This window comes from Pongo abelii, chromosome 1 (assembly GCF_028885655.2).
Source record: "Pongo abelii isolate AG06213 chromosome 1, NHGRI_mPonAbe1-v2.0_pri, whole genome shotgun sequence".
Classification (NCBI taxonomy): Eukaryota; Metazoa; Chordata; class Mammalia; order Primates; family Hominidae; genus Pongo; species Pongo abelii.
Genome location: NC_071985.2, coordinates 233,094,100 through 233,107,646, shown reverse-complemented (window position 1 = coordinate 233,107,646; position 13,547 = coordinate 233,094,100). Strand labels below are relative to the sequence as shown.

General features: G+C 63.6%; 2 protein-coding genes across 11 annotated transcripts in view; both read left to right on the top strand.

The window, feature by feature from the left end:
• The first annotated feature begins 144 nt into the window (after positions 1-144).
• ISG15 (ISG15 ubiquitin like modifier) lies at positions 145-1,360 on the top strand. The gene is made up of 2 exons (XM_002811628.2): positions 145-396; positions 804-1,360. Exons 1-2 carry the CDS (start codon positions 394-396, stop codon positions 1,296-1,298), a joined length of 498 nt encoding a protein of 165 aa, XP_002811674.1. The 5' UTR covers positions 145-393; the 3' UTR covers positions 1,299-1,360.
• Positions 1,361-6,652: 5,292 nt separating this feature from the next.
• AGRN (agrin) overlaps positions 6,653-13,547 on the top strand; it is a 35,601-nt gene continuing 28,706 nt past the window's right edge. For 5 of the 10 annotated variants that reach the window (XM_054558312.2, XM_054558305.2, XM_054558283.2 and 2 more), the window contains exons 1-2: positions 6,674-6,966; positions 8,830-9,091. In XM_054558312.2, coding sequence (XP_054414287.1) covers positions 6,766-6,966; positions 8,830-9,091 — 463 coding nt within the window. In that variant the 5' untranslated portion in view covers positions 6,674-6,765. Of the gene's footprint in view, positions 6,967-7,554; positions 8,488-8,829; positions 9,092-13,547 lie in introns of those variants that run through there. The other 5 variants (XM_054558322.2, XM_054558319.2, XM_054558277.2 and 2 more) reach the window with 5 other exon arrangements.

The following is a 13,547-nucleotide window of genomic DNA, read 5'->3' as shown; positions in this document are numbered from 1 at the left end:
TAGTCCACGAGTGCATCTTGTGAAGGATCCGGAATGCGCGATATTTAGGTGTTTCCAGGGTGTTGGGTGGGGGTGGGGATGCCGTCCGCGGTCCGGAGTCCCCGGCCCTGACGGTGCCTTTGCGACCCTGTCCACCCCCACTTCCGCTTTTCCCTATCTTTCGGTCATCCTGTTTTGTTTCTTCTGCTCACTCTGGGGCATGCCTCGGGAAAAGGAAACCGAAACTGAAGCCAAATTTGGCCACCGGCGCAGGCTCGCCGGCACGCCCCCTGACGTGTGCGGCTCAGGCTTATAAATAGGGCCGGGTGCTGCCTGCGGGAGCCGGCGGCTGAGAGGCAGCGAACTCATCGTTGCCAGTACAGGAGCTCGTGCCGTGGCCCACAGCCCACAGCCATGGTAAGGCAGATGTCACAGGTGGGGGGAGGTGGGCTCTGTGCCAGCCAATTTTCTTCTCCCTCCCCCAGCCAAGGTCTCCCAGGGGTGCAGGGAGAGTGGAGCTGCTCAGAGCTTGGCCAGGTTCTAAGTGTTCTCCTGAAAGCAGGTCACCCCTGAGATCCTCAGGGTGGGGCACAGAGGGGCACCCTAGCAGGTAAAGGGAGGCCACGGGATGGCTGTGGGCAGCTGGCCTTCTAGTAATGACCCCTCAGTGACTTCTGTGCCTGGGGTCCCTGCTGACAGGATGGAGAGGACAGACAGGAGGGAGCACTGTCCCTGGGCACAGGAGCTCACCCTGCAGCCAGTGCCTTGTGTGTGGTGGGCCTGGGACTGGTGCCGCAGTCTCTGAGCCTGTGTGATGCCTGCAGGGCTGGGACCTGAAGGTGAAGATGCTGGCGGGCAACGAGTTCCAGGTGTCCCTGAGCAACTCCATGTCGGTGTCAGAGCTGAAGGCGCAGATCACCCAGAAGATCGGCGTGCACGCCTTCCAGCAGCGTCTGGCTGTCCACCCAAGCGGCGCGGCGCTGCAGGACAGGGTCCCCCTTGCCAGCCAGGGCCTGGGCCCCGGCAGCACGGTCCTACTGGTGGTGGACAAATGCGATGAACCTCTGAGCATCCTGGTGAGGAATGACAAGGGCCGCAGCAGCACCTATGAGGTACAGCTGACGCAGACCGTGGCCCACCTGAAGCAGCAAGTGAGCCGGCAGGAGGGTGTGCAGGACAACCTGTTCTGGCTGACCTTCGAGGGGAAGCCCCTGGAGGACCAGCTCCCGCTGGGGGAGTACGGCCTCAAGCCCCTGAGCACGGTGTTCATGAATCTGCGCCTGCGGGGAGGCGGCACAGAGCCTGCTGGGCGGAGCTAAGGGCCTCCACCAGCATCCGAGCAGTATCAAGGGCTGGAAATAAAGGTTGTTGTAAAGAGAAATGGCTGCCTCTGTGTCTGTGCTTGCCTCTCCTCCAGCGTCCGCCTCAGACCCCTGGTGATGGGGCGGGAGAAGTCAGGAGGGACAACCCAGGGTCTATCCTGGTGACCAGGCCTGGGTTGCCAAGTGAAGGGATAAGGGTTTGCAGTTACAGCTTTGAGGGATCAAAATAGGGAGCCCCCCACCCCGAAACTGAAGTAAGACAGCTCTCCCCACCCTTTGGGAAATTAACTTCTAGGAAAGAAAAAGAGATGCAGTTGCTAGAGCCCATCCTGCCTGTCCTCCATCTGGGACAGCAGCGGCTTAGGCAGGGACTGGCCTGCTCAGATCAAAAGGGGAGGCTCCCAGTGGGCCCCTGGGAGCAGTAAGGGGTGAGTCCTTGGGGCCTGCCCGGTGGGCTGTGAGGCAGGCTCTCCATAGGAACTGGGGGCTGGGGGCCTCAGCCGTCCCTAGCCCAGCCTACACAGCTTGCTTCACCTGCCTGTGCTGGGCTAGGGAGGGGTAGAGACAGGTCCTGAGCACTCAAATCACCACTGGGGCCAGGTGCAGAAGACAGCCTGGGTGGCTAAGCACACCCCCTCAAGGCTGTGCATGAAGGAGGGGCCGTGGCCAGCAGTGGAGGGCACATGGAGTTGGGGCTGACACCATCCAGGAAGAAGAGCTTGTCCCAGGTGGGGGGCACCCAATTCAGTACAAGCTACAAGCTACACCCCTTCCCCCACCCATGCACCCTTCTCTGTCTCTCCTACGATGCGCCCTTCTCTGTCTCTCCTATTCCAATTTCCTAAATGAGTCTCCTAGAAGCCAGCTGTCGGCCGGGACGCAGCGAGGACGGGGCACAGAGGGACACGCAGAGTCCAGACTCTGGGCACTTGGGCCTCGGCTTTCAGAGCCCTCGGGAGGATCCGGCTGGAGACACAGAGTCCCCCCTGGTCTGTAGGGGTCCATATCCAGGTGGGGAGATCCCCGTCTGGCTGCACCAGGACCACTGTGTGCCCACATGTGCCCAGCAGGGGGTGTCCTGGCTCCAGCCTTGTGTCTGGGTCCCCACCTCACCCCGTGTCACAATGGGTGAGTGAAGCACTTAGCTAGGGGCCTTTCCTGAACCCCCAACAGGGGCAGGGCAGGGCAGGGCCTCCTTCGTGGCTTCTGGCCCAGAGATCTGTAACTAGCCTGGGGTGAGGGGGGCACCACAGGCCCAGTCCTTTTTATTATTATTTTTTTTGACACGGAGTCTCGCTTTGTCGCCCAAGCTGGAGTGCAGTGGCGCGATCTCTGCTCACTGCAAGCTCCACCTCCCAGGTTCACGCCATTCTCCTGCCTCAGCCTCCCGAGTAGCTGGGACTACAGGCGCCTGCCACCACGGCTAATTTTTTTTGTATTTTTAGTAGAGACGGAGTTTCACCGTGTTCGCCAGGATGGTCTCAATCTCCTGACCTCGTGATCCGCCCATCTCGGCCTCCCAAAGTGCTGGGATTACAGGCGTGAGCCACTGCACCCGTGCTTTTTTTTTTTTTTTTGAGATAGTCTCACTTTGTCGCTCAGGCTGGAGTGCAGTGGCACCATCTCAGTTCACTGCAACTTCCGCCTCCCGGGTTCAAGCGATTCTCCTGCCTCAGCCTCCCGAGTAGTTGGGATTAATGGTGCCTGCCACCATGCCCAGCTAACTTTTTTTTGTATTTTTAGTAGAGACAGTGTTTCACTGTATTGGCCAGGCTGGTCTCAAATTCCTGACCTCATGATCCACCCACTTCAGCCTTCCAAAGTGCTAGGGTTACAAGTGTGAGCCCCCGCACCCGGCCTAATTTTTGTATTTTTAGTAGAGATGGGGTTTCATCATGTTGGCCAGGCTGGTCTTGAACTCCTGGCCTCAAGTGGTCCGCTTGCCTCGGGCTCCCAAAATGCTGGGATTACAGGTGTGAACCACTGGGCCTGGCCGACCCAGTCCTTTTTTTAAAAAAATTACTTACTTTTACCAGGGTCATACTCTCAGGCAGGCTGGAGTGCAGTGGCACAATCACCGCTCACTGCAGCCTCCACCTCCCACACTCAAGCAATCCTCCCGCCTCAGCCTCCCGAGTAGCTGAGATTACAGGTGCGTGTCACCACGCCTGGCTAGTTTTTGTATTTGTTTTGTTTTTCTTTGAGATGGAGTTTCACTCTGTGGCCCAGGCTGGAGTGCAGTGGTGTGATCTCGGCTCACTGCAAGCTCCGCCTCCTGAATTCAAGCAATTCTCCTGCCTCAGCCTCCTGAGTGGCTGGGATTACAGGTGCGTGTCACCCGGCGAATTTTTTTAGTAGAGGCAGAGTTTCACCATGTTGGTCAGGCTGGTCCCGAACTCCTGACCTTGTGCTCCGCCCCTTTTGGCTTTCCAAAGTGCTGGAATCACAAGCGTGAGTCACAGTGCCCTGCCTGTATTTATAGTAGAGATGGAGTTTCACCATGTTGGCCAGGCTGGTCTCGAACTCCTGACCTCAAGTGATCCACCCACCTCGGCCTCCCAAAGTGCTGGGATTACAGGCGTGAGCCACCACGCCCGGCCCGTCGGCTAATTTTTTTTTTTTTTTTTTTTGAGACAGTCTCGCTGTCACCCAGGCTGGAGTGCAGTGGCACTGTGTCCGGAATTGGTGGGTTCTTGGTCTCACTGACTTCAAGAATGAAGCCGCGGACCCTCGTGGTGAGTGTTACAGCTCTTAAGTTGGCGCGTCTGCAGTTTGTTCCTTCTGATGTTCGGATGTGTTCGGAGTTTCTTCCTTCTGGTGGGTTCGTGGTCTCGCTGGCTCAGGAGTGAAGCTGCAGACCTTCGCAGGGAGTGTTACAGCTCTTAAGGCAGCGCGTCTGGAGTTGTTCGTTCCTCCTGGTGGGCTTGTGGTCTCGCTGGCTTCAGGAGTGAAGCTGCAGACCTTCACGATGAGTGTTACAGCTCATAAAAGCAGTGTGGACCCAAAGAGTGAGCAGTAGCAAGATTTATTGCAAAGAGTGAAAGAACAAGGCTTCCATCAGTGTGGAAGGAGCCCTGAGCGGGTTGCCACTGCTGGCTCCGGCAGGCTGCTTTTATTTTCTTATCTGGCCCCACCCACATCCTGCTGATTGGTAGAGCTGAGTTGTCTGTTTTGATGGGGCGCTGATTGGTGCATTTACAATCCCTGAGCTAGACACAAAGGTTCTCCACGTCCCCACCAGATTAGTTAGATACAGAGTGTGGATTGGTGCATTCACAAACCCTGAGCTAGACACAGGGTGCTGATTGGTGTGTTTACACACCTTGAGCTAGATACAGAGTGCCGATTCGTGTATTTACAATCCGTGAGCTAGACACAAAGGTTCTCCAAGGCCCCACCAGAGTAGCTAGATACAGAGTGTGGATTGGTGCATTCACAGACCCTGAGCTAGACACAGGGTGCTGATTGGTGTGTTTACATACCTTGAGCTAGATACAGAGTGCCCATTGGTGTATTTACAATCCCTGAGCTAGACACAAAGGTTCTCCAAGGCCCCACCAGACTCAGGAGCCCAGCTGGCTTCACCCAGTGGATCCCGCACCGGGGCTGCAGGTGGAGCTGCCTGCCAGTCCCGCGCCCTACGCCCGCACTCCTCAGCCCTTGGGTGGTCGATGGGACTAGGCACCGTGGAGCAGGGGGCGGCGCTCATCGGGGAGGCTCGGGCCACACAGGAGCCCACGGAGGGGGTGGGAGGCTCAGGCATGGCAGGCTGCAGGCCCGAGCCCTGCCCCGCGGGAAGGCAGCTAAGGCCGGGCGAGAAATCGAGCGCAGCGCCAGTGGGCTGGCACTGCTGGGGGACCCAGTACACCCTCCGCAGCCGCTGGCCCAGGTGCTAAGCCCCTCATTGCCTGGGGCCGGTAGGGCCGGCCGGCTGCTCCAAGTGCGGGGCCCGCCAAGCCCACGCCCACCCGGAACTCCAGCTGGCCCGCAAGTGCAGCGCGCTGCCCCGGTTCCCGCTCACGCCTCTCCCTCCACACCTCCCTGCAAGCTGAGGGAGCCGGCTCCCGCCTTGGCCAGCCCAGAAAGGGGCTCCCACAGTGCAGCGGTGAGCTGAAGGACTCAAGTGCCGCCAAAGTGGGAGCCCAGGCAGAGGAGGCGCCCAGAGCAAGCGAGGGCTCTGAGGACTGCCAGCACGCTGTCACCTCTCAGCACCATCTCAGCTCACTGCAACCTTCGCCTCCTGGGTTCAAGCGATCCTCCTGCCTCAGCCTCCCAAGTAGCTAGGACTACAGGTGTGCGCCACCACACCAGCCAGTTTTTGTATTTTTAGTGGAGACGGGGTTTCACCATGTTAGCCAGGCTGGTCTTGAACTCCTGACCTCCCGTGATCCACCTGCCTCGGCCTCCCAAAGTGCTGGGATTACAGGCGTGAGCCACTGCGTCTGGCCCATCCAGCTAATTTTTAATTTTTTTGAGATGGGGTCTTGCTATTTTGCCCAGGCTAGTCTCGAACACCCGTGTCAAGAAATCTTGCTGCCTCCGCCTCCCAGAGTGCTGGGATGACAGGCGTGAGTCACCACGCCCAGCCTAGACACAGTTCTGAGGAGACAAAGAGGGCCTCCGCTCCCTCCTTTCAATCTTCAGCTAGGCCAGGCTCCCACTTGGGCCCTCCAGCCCTCAGTTTCCCCCTGCACCCAGCCAGGCCAAGCTGCAGAGGCGCCCGGCCCAGAGCTGGGAGGGGGTGTGGCGGGACCCGCGCTTGCAGCCGCGGGACGGAAGGGGGCGCGAACCTCCCCGCGGAGGGGCCTGGGGGCGGGGCTGGGAGGGGCGGGACCGCGCCCCGTGCTGGCCAATCAGCGCCCACCCCGGCACCGGGACCCGCCTCCGCGCCGCAGCCCCCGGGGGATCCGGCCAGGCCGAGTCTCGGTGTCCGGCCCCGCGTGGGAGGGGCGCGGCCGGCGGGGCGGGATCGGGGCCGGGTCTGGGGCCCCTCCCGGCGGCCTTCGAGCCCTGCCGCCCGGCTCGGCGCCGCCCGGAGCCCCTCGGCAGTCCCGTCACGTCTCCTCCAGATTAGGCATTAACTCGGGTGCAGCCGCACTTCCGGGGGGCAGCGGCGGGGGAGGGGCGCCTGCGGGATCCAGACCCGCCCCCCACTCTCCCCTCCCCGCCCCCTCCCAGGCCGCCCCCTTCCCGCCCCACGGCCGCGCCGGGCGCTGCGTCCCGGGGCTTTGTTCGCGGCCGGCGCGGGTCGCCGGCCTCCGGGCGGGCCGGGGGAGGGAGGAGGGAGGGCGCGGGGAGGGGGTGGGGAGGAGAGAGGGGGAGGGGCGCCGCCCGGGCCCCGCCCCCGCCCGCCCGCCCGCGCTCCGCCCGCCCGCGCTCCGCCGCCTCCCGAGCTGCGTCCCGTCCTGTCCAGTCCCGTCCCCGGTGCGGCCCGCGCGCTCCTCCGCCGCCTCTCGCCTGCGCCATGGCCAACCCGTCCCGCCCGGGCCCGCTGCGGCTACTGCTGCTGCTCCTTGTAGTGGCCGCGTGCGTCCTGCCCGGAGCCGGCGGGACGTGCCCGGAGCGCGCGCTGGAGCGGCGCGAGGAGGAGGCGAACGTGGTACTCACCGGGACGGTGGAGGAGATCCTCAACGTGGACCCGGTGCAGCACACGTACTCCTGCAAGGTGCGCCCACCCAGACCCCGGCCTCCCCTCGCGACGCCTGCCGCCCCGCCGGGACCCCCGCCCCAGGCCGTGGGAACCAGCCCCGGTCGCTCCGCAGCCCCCTCTCCGGCTCCCTTGGCGACCGCCAAGCCCTGGGAGGGGGGGTCGCCGGGTCCCGGGAAACTCGCGGGCGCCGGGGAAAGTTGCTGCGCGGCGGCCGTCCTCCGCCCGCCGCCCCCTCCCTCGTCGCAGAGACAAGTGCACCTCGCCCGGGGACTGCGGCTGCCGCGCGCCCTCCTTACCGGCCTAGAAGGAGAGGGGCCTGGGGAGGGGGGGGGCCTTTGCCCGGGCGGGGAGCGGGGGCTGGGCCCGGGGTCCGCTTGTCCCCCTCCCCAGAGGCCTTTCCCGGGGCGAGAGCGGGTGGTCAGGAGAGAAAAAGGGGCGCACAGCCTGAGCTCCCAACCCCAGGAGCCAGGTGGGGGGTGCCGCAGTGGCGGAGGGGGGGCGTGCAGGAGCAGAGAGGTGGGCGGGGCCGTCACCGGGCCTCATGTGCTTGGGGGCAGGGCCGGTGCCCCATCGCGCTCCTGCGGGAACCGGGGCTCCCCAGCCCGGGGAGGGGAAGTTTCCCCGGTTTTTCCTTCAGGTGCTTCTGGGAGCCCCCGGGGTAGGTACGCTGGGACCCCCACTATCTTCTCCTAGTAGGGGCGCGGGGGACTCAGAGCCGGCTCCCTTGTACCCCCAAAACCACCTCCTGGGGCCAGAAATCCACTCGTTTCCCTCCATGGAGGTGGAGAAGGTGGCAGCTTCTTTCAGACTGGCCAGTGCGGGCTACAGCTGGGCTCCCCCGCCGGCCCCGTCTCCTCCACAGCGGCCAGGGCACTTTGCCAGGCCCCTGCAGGATTTTCCCGACTTCCTCCCCGCTGCTCCTGGGTGTGGCTGGGGTGGGGGAAGGCGATGAAAGCCACCAGGCCCTGCCCCTGCCTGGGTCATCCGCCTCCTGGAGCCTACTGTTGGGGGGCGTGGAAGAGGCTCTGCCTGCGCAACTAGAGGGGGTCCCTGCGGATGCCGCAGTCCTGAGGCTCCCAGCAGGGGCTGCGCAGTGGACAGGCCAACCATTGTCTCTCCCCCAATCCGGCAGCCCCAGCCCCCCAGATCTCCTGAGGAAGGGGCTTCTTCTCCCGGCTTTGTTCTCAGGGGAGTGCGTGAGTGCGTGGGTCCCTGTCCCTGTGAGGGCCGCCAGGTCGGCTGTAGGCTTTACCACAGGCCGCCGTCAGAGCAGCTGCCCTCAGGGCCCCAGGAGCTGAGGAGGTGGAGGGTGGGGCACCCTGCACTGCCCAAACTTGATTTCGTGGTTCACAGGCTGCCCTGACTGCACAGACTGTAGGAGCCCGAGGAAGGGGCATCTCAACCCAGCCGCAGAGCCAAGCTGGCCCCTTACCCCGATGCCCCGTCCCCCTCCTCCACTGCCCAAGCTTGCCGGGAGGAGGGCCCTGAGCCGTGGGCCGGTGGGGAGAGGTGTGGAAGGCAGGCACCCCAAGCCAGGTGGGCCCCCTTCCCAAATTTAGCCTTAGCTGATAGGGTCGTTATTGGAGCTGGGATGGCTGAAGTTGGTTAGACCTGGGGGAGGGGATGTGTTCACAGGTGACGCATCTCTGAGCGTTCCCGCATGGGCCGTGGTGGCCAGTGTGTGCTTCCCCAGCTTCCGCCCAGCGGGCTGACCCAGAGGTCTCCCACATCTCTGCCCAGGGCTTGAGTCTACTGTGGACATTTGTCCTAAGCACCTAAAGTCCCCAGTCTAGCCCCTTTCCCAGGAGAGGACTAATGACACCTACCCCCATGTCCCCAGGAGAGGACTAATGACACCTACCGCCATGTCCACCCCAGGTTCGGGTCTGGCGGTACTTGAAGGGCAAAGACCTAGTGGCCCGGGAGAGCCTGCTGGACGGCGGCAACAAGGTGGTGATCAGCGGCTTTGGAGACCCCCTCATCTGTGACAACCAGGTGTCCACTGGGGACACCAGGATCTTCTTTGTGAACCCTGCGCCCCCATACCTGTGGCCAGCCCACAAGAACGAGCTGATGCTCAACTCCAGCCTCATGCGGATCACCCTGCGGAACCTAGAGGAGGTGGAGTTCTGTGTGGAAGGTGCGTGGTGGGGGGCTCGCGTGGGGGCCGGTGGGGGTCAGGGCAGTGGCCAAGGTGGACAGGCTGCAGCGGTCGCTGTGAGGGGCCCTTTCGTGCTCTGCCGGAGCCTGCAGCACACGGTGTCTTGTAGTCTGACCTGTGGTCTGACTGTGGTCCAACCTCAGTCTCTGCTTCCCCAGCTGCATCTCCAAGCCCTCACATTAGACATCTTTGGCCTTGGGGCCCAAGGCAAGTCCCAGCCCTGCAAATGGACGGCCTCCTGCCTCCTCTCCTCCTCCCAGCTCTCCACACTTCCTCCTGGAGGCCCCTTTTAGGGAGAAGCCAGACAGGTGAATGTCCCCAGCTGTTTAAGGGCGTGTGTTAGCCCAGACCTCCGTCTAGACGGGTCCGCGTGTCGAGCACCCCTCGCCATGGGGATCGGGCTCCCGCGAGGCTGTGCGGCGAGGGCTTCTGCGGATCTGGAGGGTGTGGCATTTGCCATTGTGAGGTCTATCTTGTTTGCCGTTCCCATGGCTCTGCCGAATGGCCGAGGAGTGGCCCTCCCTGACCCCAGCCTGGTGGGGGCAGAAATCCCATGGCAGCCCCCGCAGGACAAGTCCCAGTTGGGGACTGAGATCGTTGGCTGGGGAATGTGGCGGGGAGAATATAGGAGGTCCCTGTCGCCCCCACATCCTGTCTGCTCCCTCATGGCTGCCTGGGAAGGGATGTGTCGGTGGGGGGGTCTGGAGAATGCTTCCTCCCCAAGGCAACGGCAAGGGTCCTGACTTCCCGTCTCTCCGATTTGCTCCGTTGGCCGGCAGGAAACTTTGCTGCCCTGACACTAGCCTGGCTCTTGAGGGGTCCTTGTGGGGTCCTGGACTGTCCACTGCTCTTGCCTTCTCTGTGCGTGCCTGGGGGCTGTGCAGGGAGAGGGGCAGCACCCAAAATGGGGAATGCTGCAGCCTTTTCCCAGCCTGTGGTGAGTGGTCCCCAAGCCGCCTTCAGGGTCCAGAGCCTCACTGCAGCACAGAGGAGGGTCCCCTGGGTCCTCCACTGGAAGGACACGATAACCTTGGCCCTCTTCTGGGCACTTGTGGTCTGGGGAAAAGATGGGGGCATCGTGGACTCAGGATAGGCTGTCGGGAGCTGAGGAGGGGCTGGAGAAGGGGGTTAGGGCAAGGAGAGGTTCCTGTCCCTGCAAGATCAGGAGAGGGAATCACTAACCCCACAGCCAGGTGGGTCCAGCCCGAGGGTCTGTGACTTGGTAACTGAGGACTTGCTGTAGGGTCAGAGGGCACATGGCAGGAGAGTCACCCCAGCCGAACGAGGCTCTGCGTCTTACCAAAGGCGCTCTACGCACGCCAGGCCCTGGCTCTGGAGCGAGTGCCCAGGCAGAGCAGAGCGCTGGGAGGAGGGTCCGTGGGGAGCCCCTACCAGGAGGGTGTGGCTTAGCCCAGCTGTGGGCAGTCGAACTCAGGGACAAGCTCCAGGTGGGGAGCCTGGGACCCACAGTCAGTATGCAGCTTGGGGAGCACATGGGAGGGGCTGTGGCCACCGGACCCCCTGGGGTGGGGCTGGCCAGGGGAGGGTTAGCCAGGGAGGACTGTCATGGGAGGGGCCTTGCAGGTGAGCCAGGGGCCAAGGGGAGCCTCCGGAGGGAAACAGCATGAGGAGTGGGGAGCCCAAGAGCTTCTAGTGGGACATGTGGAGCTCTCCTGTGGAAGCAGACCAGGGATATCTCGGGTGGCTGGGGGCCCTGGCTGCTGGGACAGGGTAAATGCCTCCCAGAAGCCTGGGGTGAGCCCTGAGGGACAAGGTCCCTGGAGCCGGTCTGGCTGGAGAAGGGACAATTCTGTGTGCCTAGCCCTCCCCTCACACTGGGTGGTGTGGGAGGTGGGTCCACCTCCTGCTCTGTAGGAGATAAGGACATTGAACCCCACCCTGGGCACTCTGGTAGCCAAGGCCTCACCCTAGTGAGGGGGATGGATGGAGGGGGCTTGAGCCTAGCTGACCTCTCCCCATCTGACTCCGACCCCACCTCCCAGGACACAGGATGACGTCTGGGCAGCCCCTAGTCTTCGGAAGCTACCCCTGAGACCACAGGGTCCCACCTTGTATGGGGAACCCCATCCTGGAGACAAAGGCCCCACCAAGCTCCCCGGGTCGGGAAGGGCATGTCCTCCCAGGCCACGCCCCTCACCACCCCTGCCCGGACACCGCCTGAGGTGCACCTGCTGCTGGGCCACACCTGGACTCAGCTCTACTGAGGACTTCCTTTCCTCAGTTTCTCACCTGGCCCTGCCAGGTCTTCCTGGCCCTGCCCAGCCGAGGCCCCTCCCCCAGTCAGCAGCCCTCAGAAAGGCTCCTCCCCCCTTCTCTGCCTAGGGAGCCACATTCCTGGCATAACTAAGACAGGTATGTGTCCCTCCCTCTGCGCCACCTTTGGGCGGGGGAGGCCGGCTGCTCCCTCCGGAAGGAGACCCCCGCCCCTGCTTTGTCAGGGAAGTGGCCTGGCCTCCGCTGTGCCAGCTGCCCAGGGCTGGCGGCTGAGCGGGCGACTCCTCCGGCCCTCGCCACCCTGTCCTGTCTGGGCACTGCCCATGCCCTCCCAGCCCACCTCACAAAGGCTGGTCCTAGAGCCTCCCTGAAGCCCCCAGGAGGGACTCCTGGCTGAGGGCTGGCCAGGCCGCCCGGGGCCCATCCCTCCCTGCTAGGAGCCAGGAGCAGAGAAAGGAAGTGTTGTCTGCCCCTGCCGGGGCCTGGCACAGGGACAGGGCAGGGGGCCAGGGCCGGAGTGAGTCTGGCTTCTTCCCAGCCTGGCCCTGCCCAGCTCTGAAGCCCGGGGTCCCGGCGGCCTAGTCCCGGCCCCACCTATATTCCGGCCTGTGCACCCTCCCTTCCTCCCTGCCTGGCCAGCTGTCTAGGCCTCAGGACGGCAGTCCTAGGGGAAGCCCAGAGTCCCAGGGCACCGGGGACAGCATCGGTGCTGAGGTTGAGGGGCCCGACAGCCCCAGACCAGGCTCCCCTCAGTGTGGGGCAGTCTAGGAGTTGGGGGAGGTTTCTGGGATGCAGGAGGACCTCCCATAGGGCTGGGCCCAGCCCCCTCTCCTGCCCAGGGCTCAGCTCCTGCCCCCAACTCCGCGTTCCTGCCACCCTCTCCTGCCCCCTCCTGACTCCAGGTTCTCATCCTGCCCCCTGGTTCCCCCACCCCCACCCCATGAGCCCCTCTCTGGCCCTCCCCCAGGCAGATCTGGGCTCGAGGCTGCTGCCCCAATCTCCCTCCTGCAGCTGGGAGGGGTCTGCTGGGTGGGAGAGCGGAGGGCCTACCTCTGTCCCTCCCCACTCACCTCTGTTTCTCCTGGAGCTGGGAGGGGGGTCTGCCAGGTGAAGGGCCCACCTCTGTCCTTCCCAACCCCGGGGCTCCTGGTGGGAAGTTGGGGCTCGGTGCTTCCCACCTACGTGAATGGACTTGTCCCGTCTTTGACTTCTCCTGGGCTTGCCCCTGCCTTGGCCTCGGAGGGGCTTTGCTGGCTGAAACCAAAGGGAGCGAGGTTGTGGGACGGGTAGGGGAATCAGATCGGTCAGTTCTGCGGAGATGACCTCTTTGAGAGGGCCAGGCTGAGCTGGTGGAAGGAGCTCTTGGCTTTTTCCAGACCCCACCCCACCCCCTCACTCCCCACCCAGAGAACAGCCCTGGCTCCATTGTTCCTGCAGACTGGAGAGGGAAGGTTGTTTTGGAACTGGGCTCGCTCCCGCTTGTCCACACTGGCTGCTGTGGTGGGGCCTCTGTGGGTGGCGGTGGGGATGGCACCTGCTGCAGCCTCCAGGCCGAGGTGGGGGAGAAGGAGGTTAGGGCGAGGACAGGTTCCTGTCCCTGCAAGATCAGGAGAGGGAATCATTAGCCCCACCGCCTGCAGAAGGCGGGATGGGGCTGCTCCAGAGAAGGGGGTGCCTGTGCCTCGGGGCTACAGGTCCGGTCAGAGGTCATTCCGGCCAGGCCCGTGCCACTTCCTTCCTGAAGGGCTGACTCTGCCCCCATCACCGCAGGAGGGTGGAAAACAACTGCAGAAGCAGACGCCCCACGCCCAGGGCTTTCCTTCCACCTGTGGGACCCAGGTCCACGGTCCCACCAGCGGCCTGGGTGGGGCAGGAACGGATCCCCTTCCTGCAGTCCTGGTTCTGGCACCCCCCTCCCCACTTGGACTGGGCTCCCCAGGGCCCCCGAAGCCCAGCGGGGCTGGGGCTGCAGACGGAAACACGATGGTGGCCCGCCCACCTCAGGATGGAATCCCGGGGTCCCAGGAGGTGCCTGCCCCTCAGAGATGAGAAACAGGAAGTGCAGGGCTGAGACATCACCCCACGGACAGTGCAGGGCTGAGACATCACCCCACGGACAGTGCAGGGCTGAGATATCACCCCACGGACAGTCACCCGCTGGAGGAGGAGGCTGTGTGCGCCTGCTGGGGGGCTGCACTGG